The sequence below is a fragment of the Calonectris borealis genome, chromosome 1 (genome assembly GCF_964195595.1).
Source record: "Calonectris borealis chromosome 1, bCalBor7.hap1.2, whole genome shotgun sequence".
NCBI classification, from domain to species: domain Eukaryota; kingdom Metazoa; phylum Chordata; class Aves; order Procellariiformes; family Procellariidae; genus Calonectris; species Calonectris borealis.
The window spans coordinates 51,770,902-51,786,814 of record NC_134312.1 but is presented as its reverse complement, the minus strand read 5'-3'; the positions used below and the strand labels follow the sequence as shown (position 1 = coordinate 51,786,814).

Sequence of the window (15,913 nt, the reverse complement as noted above, 5' to 3'; positions counted from 1 at the left end):
AGGAACCACTTCAGCCAGCTGTGCCACTGAATTATAACCACATCCTCTAACTGCAAACCTGCCACTAATTATAGCCCTGGGGCATACTCCCAAATGGCTACTGGATTCGGCCAAGCTGGTTGGGCAAGCATGTGGTTTGACATTCCTGTCGGAGCTCGTTCGTGAGAGCAGAATCCCCTCACTTCAGTAGTTTCAGGCCATGAATGCCTATTCCTGTCCAGCAAGAGAATATTTGAGGTTTTCCTTATGCAATCTTGGGCTCTCAAGTGCCTTAGGCACTTCAGAGAGGAGATGTTGGGCATTGCTTCCCACTCACCTCCGCTTTTGGCTGCCTGGGACCAAGGGACCACCAGCACATGCTGCAGCACGGTGGCCTCAGCTTCGCACCACACCTACGCTAAGCCGAGAGGCACCTCGCTGGCCACACGCTGCATTTCAGAAATGCCCGCGCTCGTACCCTGACAGCTTTCCCCAACGGCCTGCATAAACATTATTTAGAGTGCTGTCTTGGGCAGAATGGACCATGCCATGGCATACTTCAGATGTTCTTCCAAGCTCTATAAAAACAAAGGTCCACACCCACATCTGGTGCAATATCTGCTTGCAGGAAAACGCGTCTAGTGGCAGGAATGCCATTAAATTGTTTTAATAATTTTTAATGATTTAGTTGGCTAGCCTGGCTCAAATAAAGCATGAACAAAGATACTCTGTGGGGTGGCTTACATATTTTGGATGTTAACAGATGTGCCCAAGGCTCAGGGAGATCCGACGGTCATAATAAAGCTCATACGTGTTTATGATGGCTTTCAAATATCTGTTAATTAGAATGACACTGTTGTCCTTCCTCAGAGGTCTGGTTCACTAAAGCACTCTGCTCTGTACTGCAGATGAAGTCACCTGCTTATATCAATAATTATTTTGATGCTAAAAGTTCTTCATGCTTGCCAGCTGTAGTTTTATGACTTCACCTTCAGAAAGTTAAGCCCGTTCGTTTCTGCAGCCACCATCCATTTGAAAAGTTGAAGAAAAGCTTCAGCCAGAGTGCATTCAGCGACCCTCCCTACCCCAGACTCTCAGCTTAAACACTGCAGCAGCTCAACTCCAGAGCTGTATCATCCTTTTTTCTACATACCACATCCTCAAATGATGTTTCAAGCTCCAGAAAAAAATAGTAGCTGAAAGAGAGCTTTAAATAAACCAGGATCTTAAATTTTGAAATTGCTCTGAGTAGGAGTCGTCATACTCAACTTGTCATCAGAAGCACAAACTTACATGAACAAACATGTCTCATGTTATTTCAGATTCAGCCTAGAATAAATGAGATCAGGGCTTTTTGGAACATTTGTATGAGACTGCAGGTGCTCTTCTTTTAAGTTTCAAGGTGATTGAAATTTTGAGAGGTTGGCTGTACTCACCAGACCATAAGCTCACTGGGCTAACTGCTGCTTGGGGTAAACTGTAAGGTTTTGGCATCACTAATTTCCAACAGTAGGCCTAATTCAACCCCTAACTTACAGTGCACTCCAACTTTCAGCAGCCCAGTGAGTGGTGTATCTGAGTGCATTTTCCTCGCCCCCTTTTCTCGTTCCCCTAAGCCCCAAAGGAGCTGCGAGATCCTCAGCAAGGGAAGATGTTGCAGATCAGCTGACAAGCAGTACCTTGCTGGGCTCCCAGCCGCTGGCTCCCACTGAGTTTCAAGTCTGCAGAAACCAGGAGACTTCGTATTTCGGAGAGGTAAGATACTGTGCCTCCTACCACGACTGTGGTTCCTGGTATCTGCCGAGTTGGAGACTGAGCAGACCCGGGAGCTGTGAACGTTTCCTCGGGATGCTGTGAACGTTTCCTCGGGATGCTGTGGTCTCCCAGCAGGGCCAAGCGCCATTCCAAATGTGCATGCCTGAGCCCCTGGCCCTCCGTCACAGGTTACTTAACGTCACTCTTCCCAATAAATCGGATCCAAATATCGTCATTCATTGGTGATTTTTTTGTTGGTTTTTTTCAAGTATAATAATTTTATAGATTAAAATTGTATAGGAAAACATTTTTAGAAACTGTCTTATTTCAAATAGATACAATTCGAAATTATTTCTATGTGGTGGTGAGAAGGACAACGGACATGAAGATGCACCAGATGGGTAATGCTTGGTAAAGTTTATTTGAATAAGAGGGCTGGTAAGGTGAGCAGGCAAGCAATTTGCCAGTAAATACAAATCTGATTTGTCTGTTGCTTTGAAATATTCCATGCTAATTTGATTATAGTAGCTTCCTAAATTACTGTCTTCTCTCAGTAACTGCTCATGGTCCCACACCTCTCATTTTGATAGACGACTTTTCCTTTAACTATAACATAGTCGATCAATGCTTCATGTCCCCCAAACTGGTAAATCAAGTGCTCCCACCTAGAAAGACAACAAGATGTTTAAGAATATCCAGACTTGCATAAAAGCAGGTCACAGACCTAGTATACCTGGCAATTACAAAAGATTTGCTTGAACGATCAGAAAAGACTATTCCATGTTTACATGTTGATCTCTTGTTGCACGAATACAATGAGTTGATGTACAAATCAGTAGATAATTCCTTCCACAAAATAAACAGGTATTATCTTTAGATAATTTGTAATTAGGCATGGATTATTTGTAATATTAGCCCCAAAAGTTTTAGGCTTTATTTTCCACTCAAGTGATTAAGGTGAATGAAAGTGGGTCTAAAATGCTAGCAGTGTCAGAGGAAACTGTATTTTCAGTTTTTTCAGAGGAAAATAACTTCTAAAGCATGAGGAATTCACTAATCTCCTCACTATCCACAATATGGTGAAAAACAAAGTCCCTTATGTTAAATCCCATTTCAAACGACAATGGAAGAACAAACCTTGATGAATTTATGATAATAAGATCCCCCTGCTTGCCAGTCTCTATGGAGCCATGCGTGTCCGATCTTCCCAGAGCATAAGCTGCATTAATGGTGGCAGCTGCTAGTGCTTCATTCATTGACATCCTCATGTTTACACAGGCCAGATGCATCACCATGGGCTAGTAGGCAAGTTAAGTGGAAAATGGGAGTTACCAGTAACACAAATAAAGTTGTTCGTGTGCCTCAAATCCCTAAGCACTCTCCTCCCTCCTTGTGCAACAGAAGGAGCTGTGCTGCATGATGTAAATCTTGCCAACTCCCAAATGAGAACTCTAAAATCAGGAACTTTCAGAGTCTTTTTTATAAGCCTTTTGGTCCATATGAAGAATAGAAGCCCTTCTGGTTTCAAGAATTTCTGGCAAAAACTACCAACCCACATAAATAAGCACGAGCAATTGTCTAAGCTGGGCTTACAGCTCTCTTTGCGGATACGAAGACAGTTTTAAGTGCACAAATTCTATACATAGGTTGTACTGGTAAAAGATGTCATAATTTTGTGGTGTCGTAAATATTAGGAATAGCTTACCATTGAAAAACAGTATGCGTTAGGATTAAAGTCACTGCCAAGAGCAACTATAACTCCTTCTTCTAACATTTTTCTAGCTTGAGGTTGCTTCAGTCTAGTGGGAAAAAGACACTTGTCAGTACAATTCGCTTAGTAAGTACATGATGAATTACATGAGCAAAAGTCATCACTCGGTTTGGCTACATTCATGCCTTCAGTCACACTAATCCTTTTGGAGACAAAAGGCCAAATTCTCCTCTTGGCTCCCTACCTATACCCTATGGACAGCATAAATGGGAAGTGTAGTCCACTGCTTTTGCAGTAACAGCATGTGGCAGCAGCCAGTATCAAGCATCAGGCTCCAGACCAGTGAAAATCTGGTATTTATCCAGAGCTCAGCCACTTAAGGATTTACAAGGCGAAAATCTTCATTTCTCAAAAAAGTAATCTTCTCGTCCTTATAGCTTCAAAGACAGGCTCCCAAATATGAGCAGCGGCATAAGCAATGCAATAGTCCCTTCCCGATTCTGTTGGCAATTCAAAACACTAAGTTGAGGCTGTGAATTTAATTTGTACACATCCGAGGATTTTTTCACTTAGCAATGTTAATGCAAAAGATATCTTCAATAACTTCAGTATCTGGAATAGCCATTTCAAAATTGTTCGGCCACTGGGTTAATCTGGGTAGGTGTTTGCAAGGGTGGGCACTAGGAAATACACTCTCTCAGAAGTTTTAGCCATAGTTGCTGAAAAGCCAGTAGCGCCAAACATTGTGTCCAAGCCAGTGTAACAATAAAAATGAAACATTAGAGCATCTGCTGCTCAAAAAGTGTTTTTAAAGCACTGCAGTTAACAGAAAAGAACAATAAATGACATCTCAATGAAGTGCTTACATTTGGTATAAGACAACCCTCTTCCTATAGAAGCCTCTTAGCAGATTTATAATACCACCTGCTCCTGCACAACACGATGCTTTGGGAGTTAACTGTGCTTAAAAAGATTTGTCTGAAGAGCCTTCCCGATCCTCTCGTCCTTCCAGCCTCTGCACCTCCTGCCGTGCTCTGCTGCCAGACTCCTTAGAAGTACTGCAGGCAACGGTTCGCAAAGGCTAACTGTTAAGCAACTCTCCAGCTGCACTCTTTGGCCCACTTCTGGCCATCAGGTGAAGCCCTGGCTGCTACTGCTTTTCTTAAAAGCAGGGGACAGTATAGGGGCAGGACCTCCCGAGGTCTGAGCTCTCACAAGTGGTACTGAAGGAGCTGAGGGAGGCCAGCAAAGGAGGTACCACATCGCCTCATAGCAACTTCTCATACGTTGCACAGCTTTCAGTCCTCTCATACTCTTTTAACCAGTTACCTGTTATATCTCTTCTTCATTTTTAGAGTCTATTAGACTGAGAGGCCTGTGTTCAGTAAATAGCGCACCGGACATTGGAGCTAGTGAGGCCTCATTTCCTACAGCTCGTTATTATCCCCATCTTAGACTTCTCCTGAGGTTACAAACTTTCCACTGCATGGAGTCTCTGGAGTAACACGTGAGTTACAGCGCAGCCTTTCCCACAGGTGACTGCGTCCCTGCTGTCTCCTTTACCTCCCTGCCTGGGGTCAGTTTGCAGGACCACACGTCCTCCCCGAGATCTGTATTCTGACAGTGCGTGTAGTTGCAATCAGCCAGTGGTTCAAAAGCACTGGTGCAGGACACGGACAGCTAACCACAAAGAGAAACACAAGCACGAACATAGACATGAACACAGGTGGCGATGGCACAAGCCTCGATGCCTCAGAAAGCGGGCTGCTGAAAATAAACCAAAGTTAACTCAAGGATCTTCTCTTCGCAGGAGGGAAGGTATTATTGGATCACGGTCCTCATCATCTAGTTGGCTTATTTTTGGCATTAGGGGTAAGCAGATGATCCATCTATGCTTATCTGGAATATCTGCGTATGGAAAATAGCATTCTTAAGGCGATTCTCCTCAGTGTTGCCGGGGTAAAATCAGATGAGATTTTAAAAATGCAACCTACAGTCTTTCAGTGCTTTAGATAACCAAAGGATTCATTTTCCAGCAAAGCCTTCTGCAAGAGAGCAAATACATATATTGCAGATACAATTTGCCTGAAAAGAAGCCAATTCAGTTTTCAAAGGCTAAATGGATTAAAGAAAACCAGTCTAGTTTTCTTCTTAAATGAATGCCTGATTATCACCTTAGCTTGTCATACGGGTTAAATTCCAGTGTTGACTGAAACACTCAAAATCTATCGTGAGACTTCTCAGAAGTAGGGTATTGCTTCATTTTTAAGGATCTCCACCAAAGCATTACATTAAAAGACCCTAAGACCACAAACATGGTTTTGCCGTTACAAAAGTTTTCCTCCAATCTAGTGGCTTTACCTTAGCATGTAGGCAGTTGTTGGTAAAAGGACAGCGGCACACTTAGCTCTGGCCATCGCTGTGATACCTTCATCACTAACTTCTTCCAGGTGGCTGATAGCCTGGGCTCCTAATTCAGCTCCAAGCTAAGCAAATTTTCAAGAATATTACTCACTCTTCTCAATTAATTCAGTAAAGCAGTAGTATTATCAAATGACTAGAAGACACAATTCACTATTAATATAAAATTAACTAAAAGAAAAAAAATAATAAATGCTTGAAAAAACAAACAAAATGCAGAGACAAAATATTTGCTAATTTACTGCAGGAAAAGTTGATCACAAAAAGGTATTAACCATCCACCAAGTGGAAGTGCATCTTCAGTAGTGTTTTTAACAGACTAACATGCAAACTATGGGACAGCTATGGATAAAACCATCATCCACTCCTGTTCACAAAGTATACAGCAGAAAAGGGTTGACAAAACTGACACTGGTTGCAGAACAAGTAGTGCAACTGCTGCTTTCAATGGTGAAGCACCAAAAAGTCTTTTATGATCAATCAAGTTTTTGGGGTTTTTTTAGATACAGCAGAAATAACTTGAGCAGACCCCACAGGAAGGAAGCAATGTTTAAATGATGGTGAAACATGGTCTCAGAGTGACTTTCTTTATCAAGATACTTGGGAGCCTATTCTTGACTAAACCATCCCTCCGAGTGTGCTCACTGCATATCTGACTTGCTGCTGCTAATAGGACATTTAAGAAAAAAACATTTTTCAAGTTGCATAGAACCCATGTTTTTGTCATTCTTGGGTTCACGGGTATCCACCTTCCCCATCTGTATCCCATGTGGAAGATAAGCAAAGTCAATGTTTGATTAGGCAGTGCATGTTAGTCGCAGGTCAAGGCTTCCTCCCATGTCCTTAACTCCAAAGCTGCACAAGGGCTGCACTTTCTATCGTCTGATAGAAATAAATGTCTATGAATGGTCTATTTTATAAAGTCTTAGGAAAGAAAACCTTGGTTTTGAAAACTGCAATTCTTTCAAAGATTCAGCTCTCACAAAAGCAAAGCAAAAAGCAAAAATGGCTTAACTGAATGTTAAGAAAGGCGCACCTCAGCAGATTTCATTGGATGGAGTTCATCACCGTGGAAGTTAATCTGTAACCCTATATCTTTTCCAGCTTGAAGAATTCTCCTAGTAGAATCCAGATCAAAGACTCCCTTCTCACAGAACACATCTATATTGTTAACATCTATTTCACCACTTAGTTTGAGTTCTTTCAGTTTAGGGAGGTGGTTATTGATAATGTCATCTGTGGCTTCAGTAGCTGTTTTCCCTCTAGTGAAAAGAAAATGTTACAGACCTGTAAGAATAACATCCTTGAAGTCTGGCAAACATTCAAATTGTACATGCAATTACTAGATTACTTAGAAAATGATGCAAATACAAATCACTCAAAAAAACTTCAGATTAAAAAATTAAAACTACTGTAATTCATGTACTCTCAAACACTAATTACTTTCCATTCAAACAATACTACATTGTATTGCTAGATATTTTTTATAAGGTTACCTTCTCCGATGCTAACCAAGACATGGTAATTTTAAAACAAATTCTTCTCCTTTCCTATTCATATATTCTGACCTACTTATTCTGTATTCTAAACCACAACTATTTAAAATATGTAAATGATTATTTAAATATTTTAAATGGTATTCATGCAATATTTTTATGCGAGTATCAAAGCTCCAAGGGGACATGCAGCACAAATCTTTATTTTAAATTTACCTCTCCTCCTTTTATATCATTCAGAGTGATGGCTAGATAAGTCTTTCTAAATCAGAGGGGCCTCCCGAGGCTCAATTTGTCAAAGTTAGAACCATTTATGAACCCTCTATTACACAAAGATAACCCAGGAGAGATCAGTAAATGCCTCTGAAAGAGCGAACAATCCCAAAATCTGCAGTTGAGTTAATATTTTGCAATTTTAAGATCTAAAGATAAGTGACATACTGCAGCTAAATGTCTGCGACATCTCAATCCTCATTTCAGGCACTGGAAAGCAGGCACAGACCAGCATTATATGAGTGCCACATGTGGGCAAGTTGGGAATTTTACAGTGGCAGTAAATTCAAGAAGCCAAATTCTGCTTGGATTAATAAACGAGGTTGTGCAATTATAAAGCAGAGCAGAACCCAGCTTATGGGCCTTCTTTTGTTCACCTCTCACTGAAACAGTAGTTGGGGTTACTCAAGCTTTTACCATGCCAAGCCTTCTCCCTTTTCTTCTTTTACTCTGCAGCCTTTGGAGGAATTTGGACTGAAAGATTAGGACCAGAGCCGAGACAAAACAGAGGGAAACATAAGTCTTGGTTTCACTTTTTTGGGGGGACATAATGCCCAAGAATTCAAAACTGCCATTGTTCTAATGCAAGAGATTTCTCCTCAGAAAATCACTTTAAAAATTTCTTCCTAAAGATGAAAAGGGCCCAGTGAAGCTTTGCCAGTCAAAAAAAAAAAAAAAAGAAATTAGAATCAGACATCCTCAAAATCATGAATTTGATTCAAAATGATGACTGGAGGGATGACAGAGCAGTTATTTCTTTGCCCCCCTGCTGTGAGCTTTTTAGGTTCATTTCCTAAAGAACTGGAAGCTCTGAGGCTGGAAACATTTTTAAAAGCAATGGACAGGAACAAGGACCATTATAAGTAGAGCAGCCTTATTTTTCTCTACGATGGCTCAGACTGAAGTAGCCTGCACCGTTTGGCGCATACTTCAGTATGCCTATTACCAATGCACTGTACCATAGTCCCACAGAATAACTGTGTTTGTAAGGACCTCTGGAGCTCATCTGATCCAAACCCTGGTGCAGAGCTGGGTCAATTTGAATCATGTGTCAATGGTGCCTTCTAGAAGCAGAAAACCAGACCAAATTACTGTATACCTAGAAATCATGAAGATGCACGCAGCAAGTTCTCAACATCTGCCCAAAGCTAACTTCTAGGTGGGAAAAAAGAATAACCAGTGCTGGCAAGTTTGGAGGTAGCCTTCTCTTAAGATTCCACATATTGAAGCTTTACAAGACACGCCACATGTTGCAAGACTTGGCAACATGGAAGAGTTGACACCTTTATCAATTAAATTAACTTTCTGGTCCTGCTTCTGCTGTAAAAGGCCAGACTTGCAACAGTAAATTAAGCCAAGTGTAAGAAGCAAGCAAGCAAATGGCTTAGCAAGCATTTAACAAAGCTCCCTGGCAGCAACCCCGCGGGGGTCTAAGCAGCATTTTTCGTGAGCAAGCATAACATTGCTCTCTTGTTTCACATTAAATAAACAGAATGTTTTTAAATTGATTCAATGTTAGCCGATTGGCGGTAACAAATTTGCGCAACTATGAACATTCCAAAATAATCAGAAAATTATTGGACTTTTAACAGCTATCTAGTCAAGAGATGCCACTAAGTACCTACAACAAAAAAGGGCATTACATTTTAAGACCTACATCAATCAAGAAAATTTAAATAAAAATAGTTAAATCAATCTTACTCTTGTGTTTGATGATTTATGAATAACTGAACTACAGGGCAGTTTTATGGAATATAAAATGAAAGAAAACTGGCATGAGCTTAAGTGACTTGGAAGATGTCTGTTTAACAGCTTCTAGAATCCACAAGGTCATCATCTCATTTGCATAAATAATACCAAAGAGCAATTCCCAGCCCCAAGCCTGTGGGCAACATGTTCCCTTTGCAATCCTCCACTGTTACTGAAGCTGCAGGAAATTCAGAGTTTAAAACTGGAGCTCAACAAAGCGGGATGCTTCCCTCAGCATGTTACTGGCCCGGATGTTCAGGAGCCAGCCAAAGGCTGAGGACCACGGCTCTGAACATCAGGCCTTGGATCAGAGAAGAACTGCAGAATTCCCCCTAGTCAAAATAAAAACTCGAGGCAGAGACTGAGTTTGAAGGGTAGCAGAAAATTCAAGCAAAATATTCTAGACATGAACATTTGAATGAAAAGAGAAGAGGATTAAGACAATATCCTCACTACCTATATTTTGTTATGCTTGACATGCATCAGTGGGGACAGAACCGTGCAGAGAGTGACATGGAACACCTGTCTTTCTAACACATAAGATTTGATATGTTTGTAAAAATACTGGAATTTATTTCCTTAGTTTATTAGAAAGGCTTGAAATATTTTGATGGGGAAGACTATTTATCAGGATTTTGACTGAAATCCTCCCAAGGCTTTTTAGGGGAGGAGGAAAGGAAGGGCTAAGAAATATATATAGTTTGGGGTAAAACCTCAATTTTATTTTACCATTAAGTCCTCCAAATTTTAATAGAACTTCTTGAAAGAAATATTTGGTGTTTTCAGCAGATTTTAGTTACTTTATTCTTAACCATCTTCCAGTTACTGAAGATGATACAGGATTCCTTTTGAAAAGTTACATTAAGAAAAGATAATTTGCTGTCCTGCCCCAAATACACAATAATTAGATATTGCAAATAAATTTTTTTAGGTCATGTTTTCTTGAATGTCAGAAGAGGTAGATTTTTTTTGGAGTACACTTTTTTTTTTTTAAAATGAACATGTCTTAAATATTGCCACAGTATTGCTGTGGTGCTAGGTCTGTCTCCATCTTACATGCCTTGTTTTGCAGCAGCCTACCACTTAGTCTGTCAAAATACATGTTTCACATACACCTACCTAGCCAAAACTCATTAATTCCTTCATATGATGAAATCTGGTAACTTGAAGATGTTATTTTCATCATAGGGAAAAAAATGTCAAAGTGAGAAAGTATGTCTACTTGAGCCATCAAAATAGTTGTAATTAAGCACATTTACTTTAATCTTCTACTCATCTCATACCTATAAGATGTATGCAATTCTGCATTGCATGGAAACATAATTAAGCTTTGTTTACTGAGGCATATAAGGACTAAATACAGTATTTTTTTCTGTTAGCTGGTCAAAATAAAAGCTCATGGCAGAGACTAAGCTTGAAGGGTACCAGCAAACCCAAACAGAGAACTTTCTGTACAGGAAACCCTGTAATCGCATTATGTTCAGTGTAAGCATCAGCTAGAGCCAGGGGTTCTGTGCTAAGCTTATGTTGGCATTTAGTAGCCATTCATAATGCTTTCCTGTCCTCCTTCAAATTAAAATTTAGAAGACCCTTCTGTAAATACTGGCTATTGTTTTAAATATGTTATATTTTAGGAGGGCTGGGAAGAAGAAACCTTTCTGAAAAGAACAACCAATTTTCAATGCAAAGCAGTAATACTTAACAAGAGCAAAAAAAATCAAGTCATATTACTTTGGCACTGAATGAGCTCCACAGTACGTTGAAGAAATGCCAATATCCATGGATTGCTTAGCGCGTTCGATCACCCTCAGCATTTTAAGCTCTGTTTCTAAGTTTAAGCCATATCCACTCTTGCACTCAACCAACGTAGATCCTGCTCTGCGCATGCGTTCGAGTCGGTGTTTGAAAGTACTGAACAGCTCTTCTTCGGTGGCCTCCCGAGTGTGTTCCACAGTAAAATGTATTCCTCCCCCAGCCTGGTGGATCTCCATATAGGACGCACCTGCCAGCTTGGGGAAAAAAAGAAAACAAAAACCAACCCCCCCATACAATTAGCTATTAAATGTGCATTTTCTATCCAAGGGATTCTGGAAAATGCCTTGAGGTCTCTTTGCAGTGAGAGAGAAAAAGAGGGGGGAAAAATACCAATGAATTCTTCCTCCCTCTCCCTCCTCTTCTCTCTCCCCTCCACTTAAGTGAAGAAATTATGTAAGAAGCAACATAAAGAGAACTACTCTGAAGATTTGCTTCCCCTGAGCTCAAGGGGAAAACCTATCGCTAGCTCAAAAATTCATTTATGTGGAAAAAAAGAGGAAAAAAAATCATGATTTAGATGGTAATAGAAGGTGGCATTCCTGTATTGCTTCAATTAATGCAAAAATATATTAAGGCAGCCTGCAAAGGCTGCAGTTACACTCCTCTCTCAAACTACCAGTATTCAAAAATCATCCCTCCTCCCTCACTTAGACTATCTGACAGAAATTATATGTTTTTCTACACATGAAAGATGGGAGTCTTTCTACTAGAAAGTAGAAATAGTTATGCATAGAAAAAGAGGAAGAAAAATCCAGCCGTGTAATTTTATGCATTACCTTCATTGCAAACTCATGAACCCTATCACCAGCCCACACTGGGTGTGTATGTGCATCTACCAGGCCTAAAGAAAACACAGTAAATGTACACTCAGGTTATTTCACTGTGTAAGAGAAAAGCTTATGAACATGCAAGCAAATAAAATGGACAGCAGAAGCGCCCCTATAAAGCCTCTATTGGTTAGAGAAAAAGAAAAATCCAACCAGCCAAAAATCTTTTCTTCAAAGGCTATTAATTTTCTTTCAAATTTTTTAGGTGTACTGGCTGACACCTTATGCAAAACGTCTCTAGGTAAATGCATCGGTTGTTCAGTTTCTCATGTTGTTTTGATGATGATTTCAAACTGTGGAAGAAGTGATAAATTACAAACTTTGAAATAGTTCATTAGACTTCACGTCTGTGTTCTTTAAAAAAAGCAGAGTGCTTATGCTGGGCTTAGTCCGCTAGCACTTACTCTAGCGATAGTCCACTTACTCCAGCGGGAGCTTTTTCTATGAGCTGTGAAACCAACACTACTGAATGCCCAAGACCATTGCAAACAAAACACAGGTCTAACAGCCCTTGTGTTAACACCACTTGCAAAGTTTAACATGCAATAGACTTGCCCAGGTCTATTTTCTTATCAGGTAAAGTTGCAGGATACGTGACTTAAAATCCTGTGCTGCCCTTTTGCCTCCAACTGGTTGCGAGCAGGAGGGAGAGATTGAGCTCTATGGCTGAATGGCTGATAGGCGGAACGGGTAGAGAAAATAGAGGTGAATCTGAAAAGTCACTCTGCAGGCTGGCTATGTTACCGTTGTGATCTATCATACAGAGGAACAGATGTAAGACGAACCAAGAGGAGACAGAGCTCCACCACAAAGCCCAAAAAACCATCCCGAGTGCTGCAATTTTCTCCTTCCAACACTCCCGATGAGGAAGCTATGATACTCTGCCCCTCAACACAAGATATTATCAAACCAGTACTGAATACAGAGGAAAAAGGGCGGAGGGACGTTTAATACACATTTACTTTGTCTCTAAGCACTTGCCGCCATTCATTGTTAAAAAAAAGACACCTACCTGGTAACACACACTTCCCGGAGCAGTCAATTACTCTTTCAAATGTTGCTCCTGAAAACTGACTGCGAATAACATCTGCCTGGCCCACAGCTTTGATACAGCCATCTCTGCAAACAACAGACAACGAAAAAAGGAAGTGTGAGCCTGTTGAAAAGTCAAGTGCTCAGTGACAGAGCTCCTGGAGCAACAACTCTCTCACAGCAGGTGAAGGGACCTTCAGCAGGACTGAAGATGCACACAGGAGATGGTTTGCTAATCTTACAGATGCACAGAAAATGATGGGGAAATGCCATGCATCACGGGTACCTCACGGAAGGTACCTCTGTGCTACACGGCTGAATTTTTAAGAGGCAAGTAGCAGTTAGAGCATTTAGAAATGGGAGAGATGTAATTATATACGTTAATTATTAACTATAATTTCATTAATTACACAAATGTTTATAGGATTGCTATTAGTTCACGTCAGTTCACCTAGACACAAAGCGGAGGCAGGAGAGGGTAGCGGTTATGGTCACCACCAGGCTAGAAGTTATCCTGAGGAGGCTGGGAGTGTGCACACAGCATTGTAAAGGAAGTTATCAGCACATGGATTGAAGTAATCAAAACTACGAAGGCACGTTTCAACGCAGGCAGGTCGCTGCAGTGCCACCGGCCACCGGGCAGAGGCAACCACCGGGCACAGGCAGCCTGGCAGCCGGCGGGACCCACTCCCGCAGCGAGCCCCGCCGCCCTCGCCTCAGCCCCCGCCCCAGCCCCCGCCCCAGCCCCGCGGCCGCCCGCACTCACAGCCCCACCACCAGGCTGGCGTTCGGCAGCACGGCCAGGCTGGCGGCGGCCGCCCGCAGCAGGTACTCCTCGCCCCGGCCGCAGACCAGCACCAGCTGCTGGGCGTTCTCCAGCAGGAGCCGGTGCCGGCCCGCCATGGCAGCGGGCAGCGCGGCAAATGGCGGGCAGCGCGGGGGGCGGCCGCCGCTCGGCTCAAAGTCCCCCGGGGCGGGAGAGGGTGCCTCCTGCCCCGCCGGCCTGCCCCGCCTCGGGCCGGGCCTGACCCTGCCCCTGCCCCTGCCCCTGCCCGGGCTGGTCTTTGCTAACCAACCTCCCACGGAGGTGGGAAGCAAAGCCGGGGGCAGGCCAGATGATTCCCCCAGGGGCACGGGTGAGGCGGGTGGCGGTGACCATCCTCACCCAAGCCGCAGTCGGCACCTGACAGAAATTTGGGCTGAAAAAGCTACAGGGCTTTAAGAGTGAATTTGGCAGCAGCCTGCTGCCAGGCAAAGGATGCTGTTCCTGCTGTGTTCCGGGGCGACATGACAAGATCCGTACATCGTGCTGGTTTATGATAAGCTCCGAAGCACTGGTTTTGCTGGTTGGGGATTCCTGGGGCCCTCTGCCCACACTGCACCACCTGGAGATTTCCCTTTGCCAAGAAAACGGGAGCTTCTGAATTGGGAGCATGTCTGCCCACGTCCCCCTCCCTGCCATCCATCAACTCACCAGTGTCCATCAACTCGCCGGTGTCCATCACCTCGCCATCATCCATCACCTCACCAGCATCCATCACTTTGCCGGTGTCCCAGCACCAGCCCCTGAGGGACCATAACACCTCTCACCGCACTGGATATTCAGGCAGACATTTAATTTATCCAGGAAGATACTAATTTATCCAATTCCACGATCGAAAGGTTTGTGCAATTCTGCTGCCCCCTACAGAATTAGGGATGGGAGAGTTGGGGAGCAAATATTTATTCCCAACATGGATTTTGGGTTTTCTTCTGTTTTCAAACATTTATAGCGTGTGTAGGGCTCCAGTAATTCCCAGCTGGAAAATGGAGTGTCTTTCTAAATAAGTGGTCCCTCAAACACCTTTCTTGTGGTGGTAATCTTCTTTAGACATCTTATTTTCTTCTAGAAAGAGGATCGATTTAAAATGCTTGTAACACACCTACATGCATATATTCCTGTACAGCAGAAACGGATGTATATGTTGGCTCTTTGAATGAGCCTTTCTACTCAAGTCTTGTTTGCAAATGAGGTAAGGTATGCAGCTAAAACGCAGTATTTTGCATTTAATAACAAACCTGAAAAGTGAGTAAAACTATGATAGCGTTCAGTGTTACCTTGTGATACTGCTCCCCTGGCTCAAACTGCACCACGACATCGTCTTCATCTTCCTCCTAAACATTCTCTCTCACTAGGCCTGCAGAAGATTGACAGGAGAGTTGGTAAATAGTGCTTTACTGCTTCCAGGAGTTCCTGCTGCTGACTTTGGCTTTCCCCGGCAGTATTGCAGTACGTTTGAAAGCAGAAATTAAAGAGGAACATTCCAACAGGGTCATAGCAAGGGCAGAAGGACACTCCATTGCAGGGGGATGCTTAAGCAGCAGTAGTGGGATGAGAGCTGGTGTGTCAAGAATGAAACGCGGCAGGCTGTGGTGGAGCCCAGCACTCACCGGATCAGTCCTGCCAATATAAGCAGTGGGGAGAAGATGATTCAGCTGGAGCAGAACCCACCCGCACGCAGCTCACTTCTCTGTGTGTGGTGGGGTGGTAGGCAAATAAAGAGATCTAGAATGGGGACTGGACAGCTTCGCTGTAGCGCTGTCTTATGGCAGTGTAAGTACTGAAAAATCATCGTCCTCGTATTCACAAATATTTTAGGGTATATGTTCAATGAGCTGCTCTTTCTACCCTTGAGAGGACCAGCGGCGAACATTAAATTCCCACCTGTATTTGCACATCCCCACGTTTAATTGCATGCCTGGCCATCCGGTGCCTCTGTGAGCAAGGGCTAGCAGTCAAACAGAAACTGGCCTGAATGCTTCTTACATTTACGTTTCTCACATCTACACATTTTTTGCCTTTTGCCTCTTTCAGC

The 15,913-nt window shown here is 42.7% G+C and overlaps 1 protein-coding gene across 1 annotated transcript; it reads right to left on the bottom strand.

Moving 5' to 3' along the window:
• Nucleotides 1-2,136: 2,136 nt before the first annotated feature.
• AMDHD1 (amidohydrolase domain containing 1) lies at nucleotides 2,137-13,982 on the bottom strand. Its single transcript, XM_075151505.1, has 9 exons — nucleotides 13,825-13,982; nucleotides 13,039-13,145; nucleotides 11,976-12,040; nucleotides 11,116-11,393; nucleotides 6,903-7,128; nucleotides 5,807-5,931; nucleotides 3,440-3,533; nucleotides 2,872-3,032; nucleotides 2,137-2,399 (listed from the first exon to the last, which is right to left on the bottom strand). The coding sequence occupies exons 1-9, from the start codon at nucleotides 13,959-13,961 to the stop codon at nucleotides 2,285-2,287; spliced, it is 1,308 nt and encodes a 435-aa protein (XP_075007606.1). The 5' UTR covers nucleotides 13,962-13,982; the 3' UTR covers nucleotides 2,137-2,284.
• Between the last annotated feature and the right edge of the window lie 1,931 nt (nucleotides 13,983-15,913).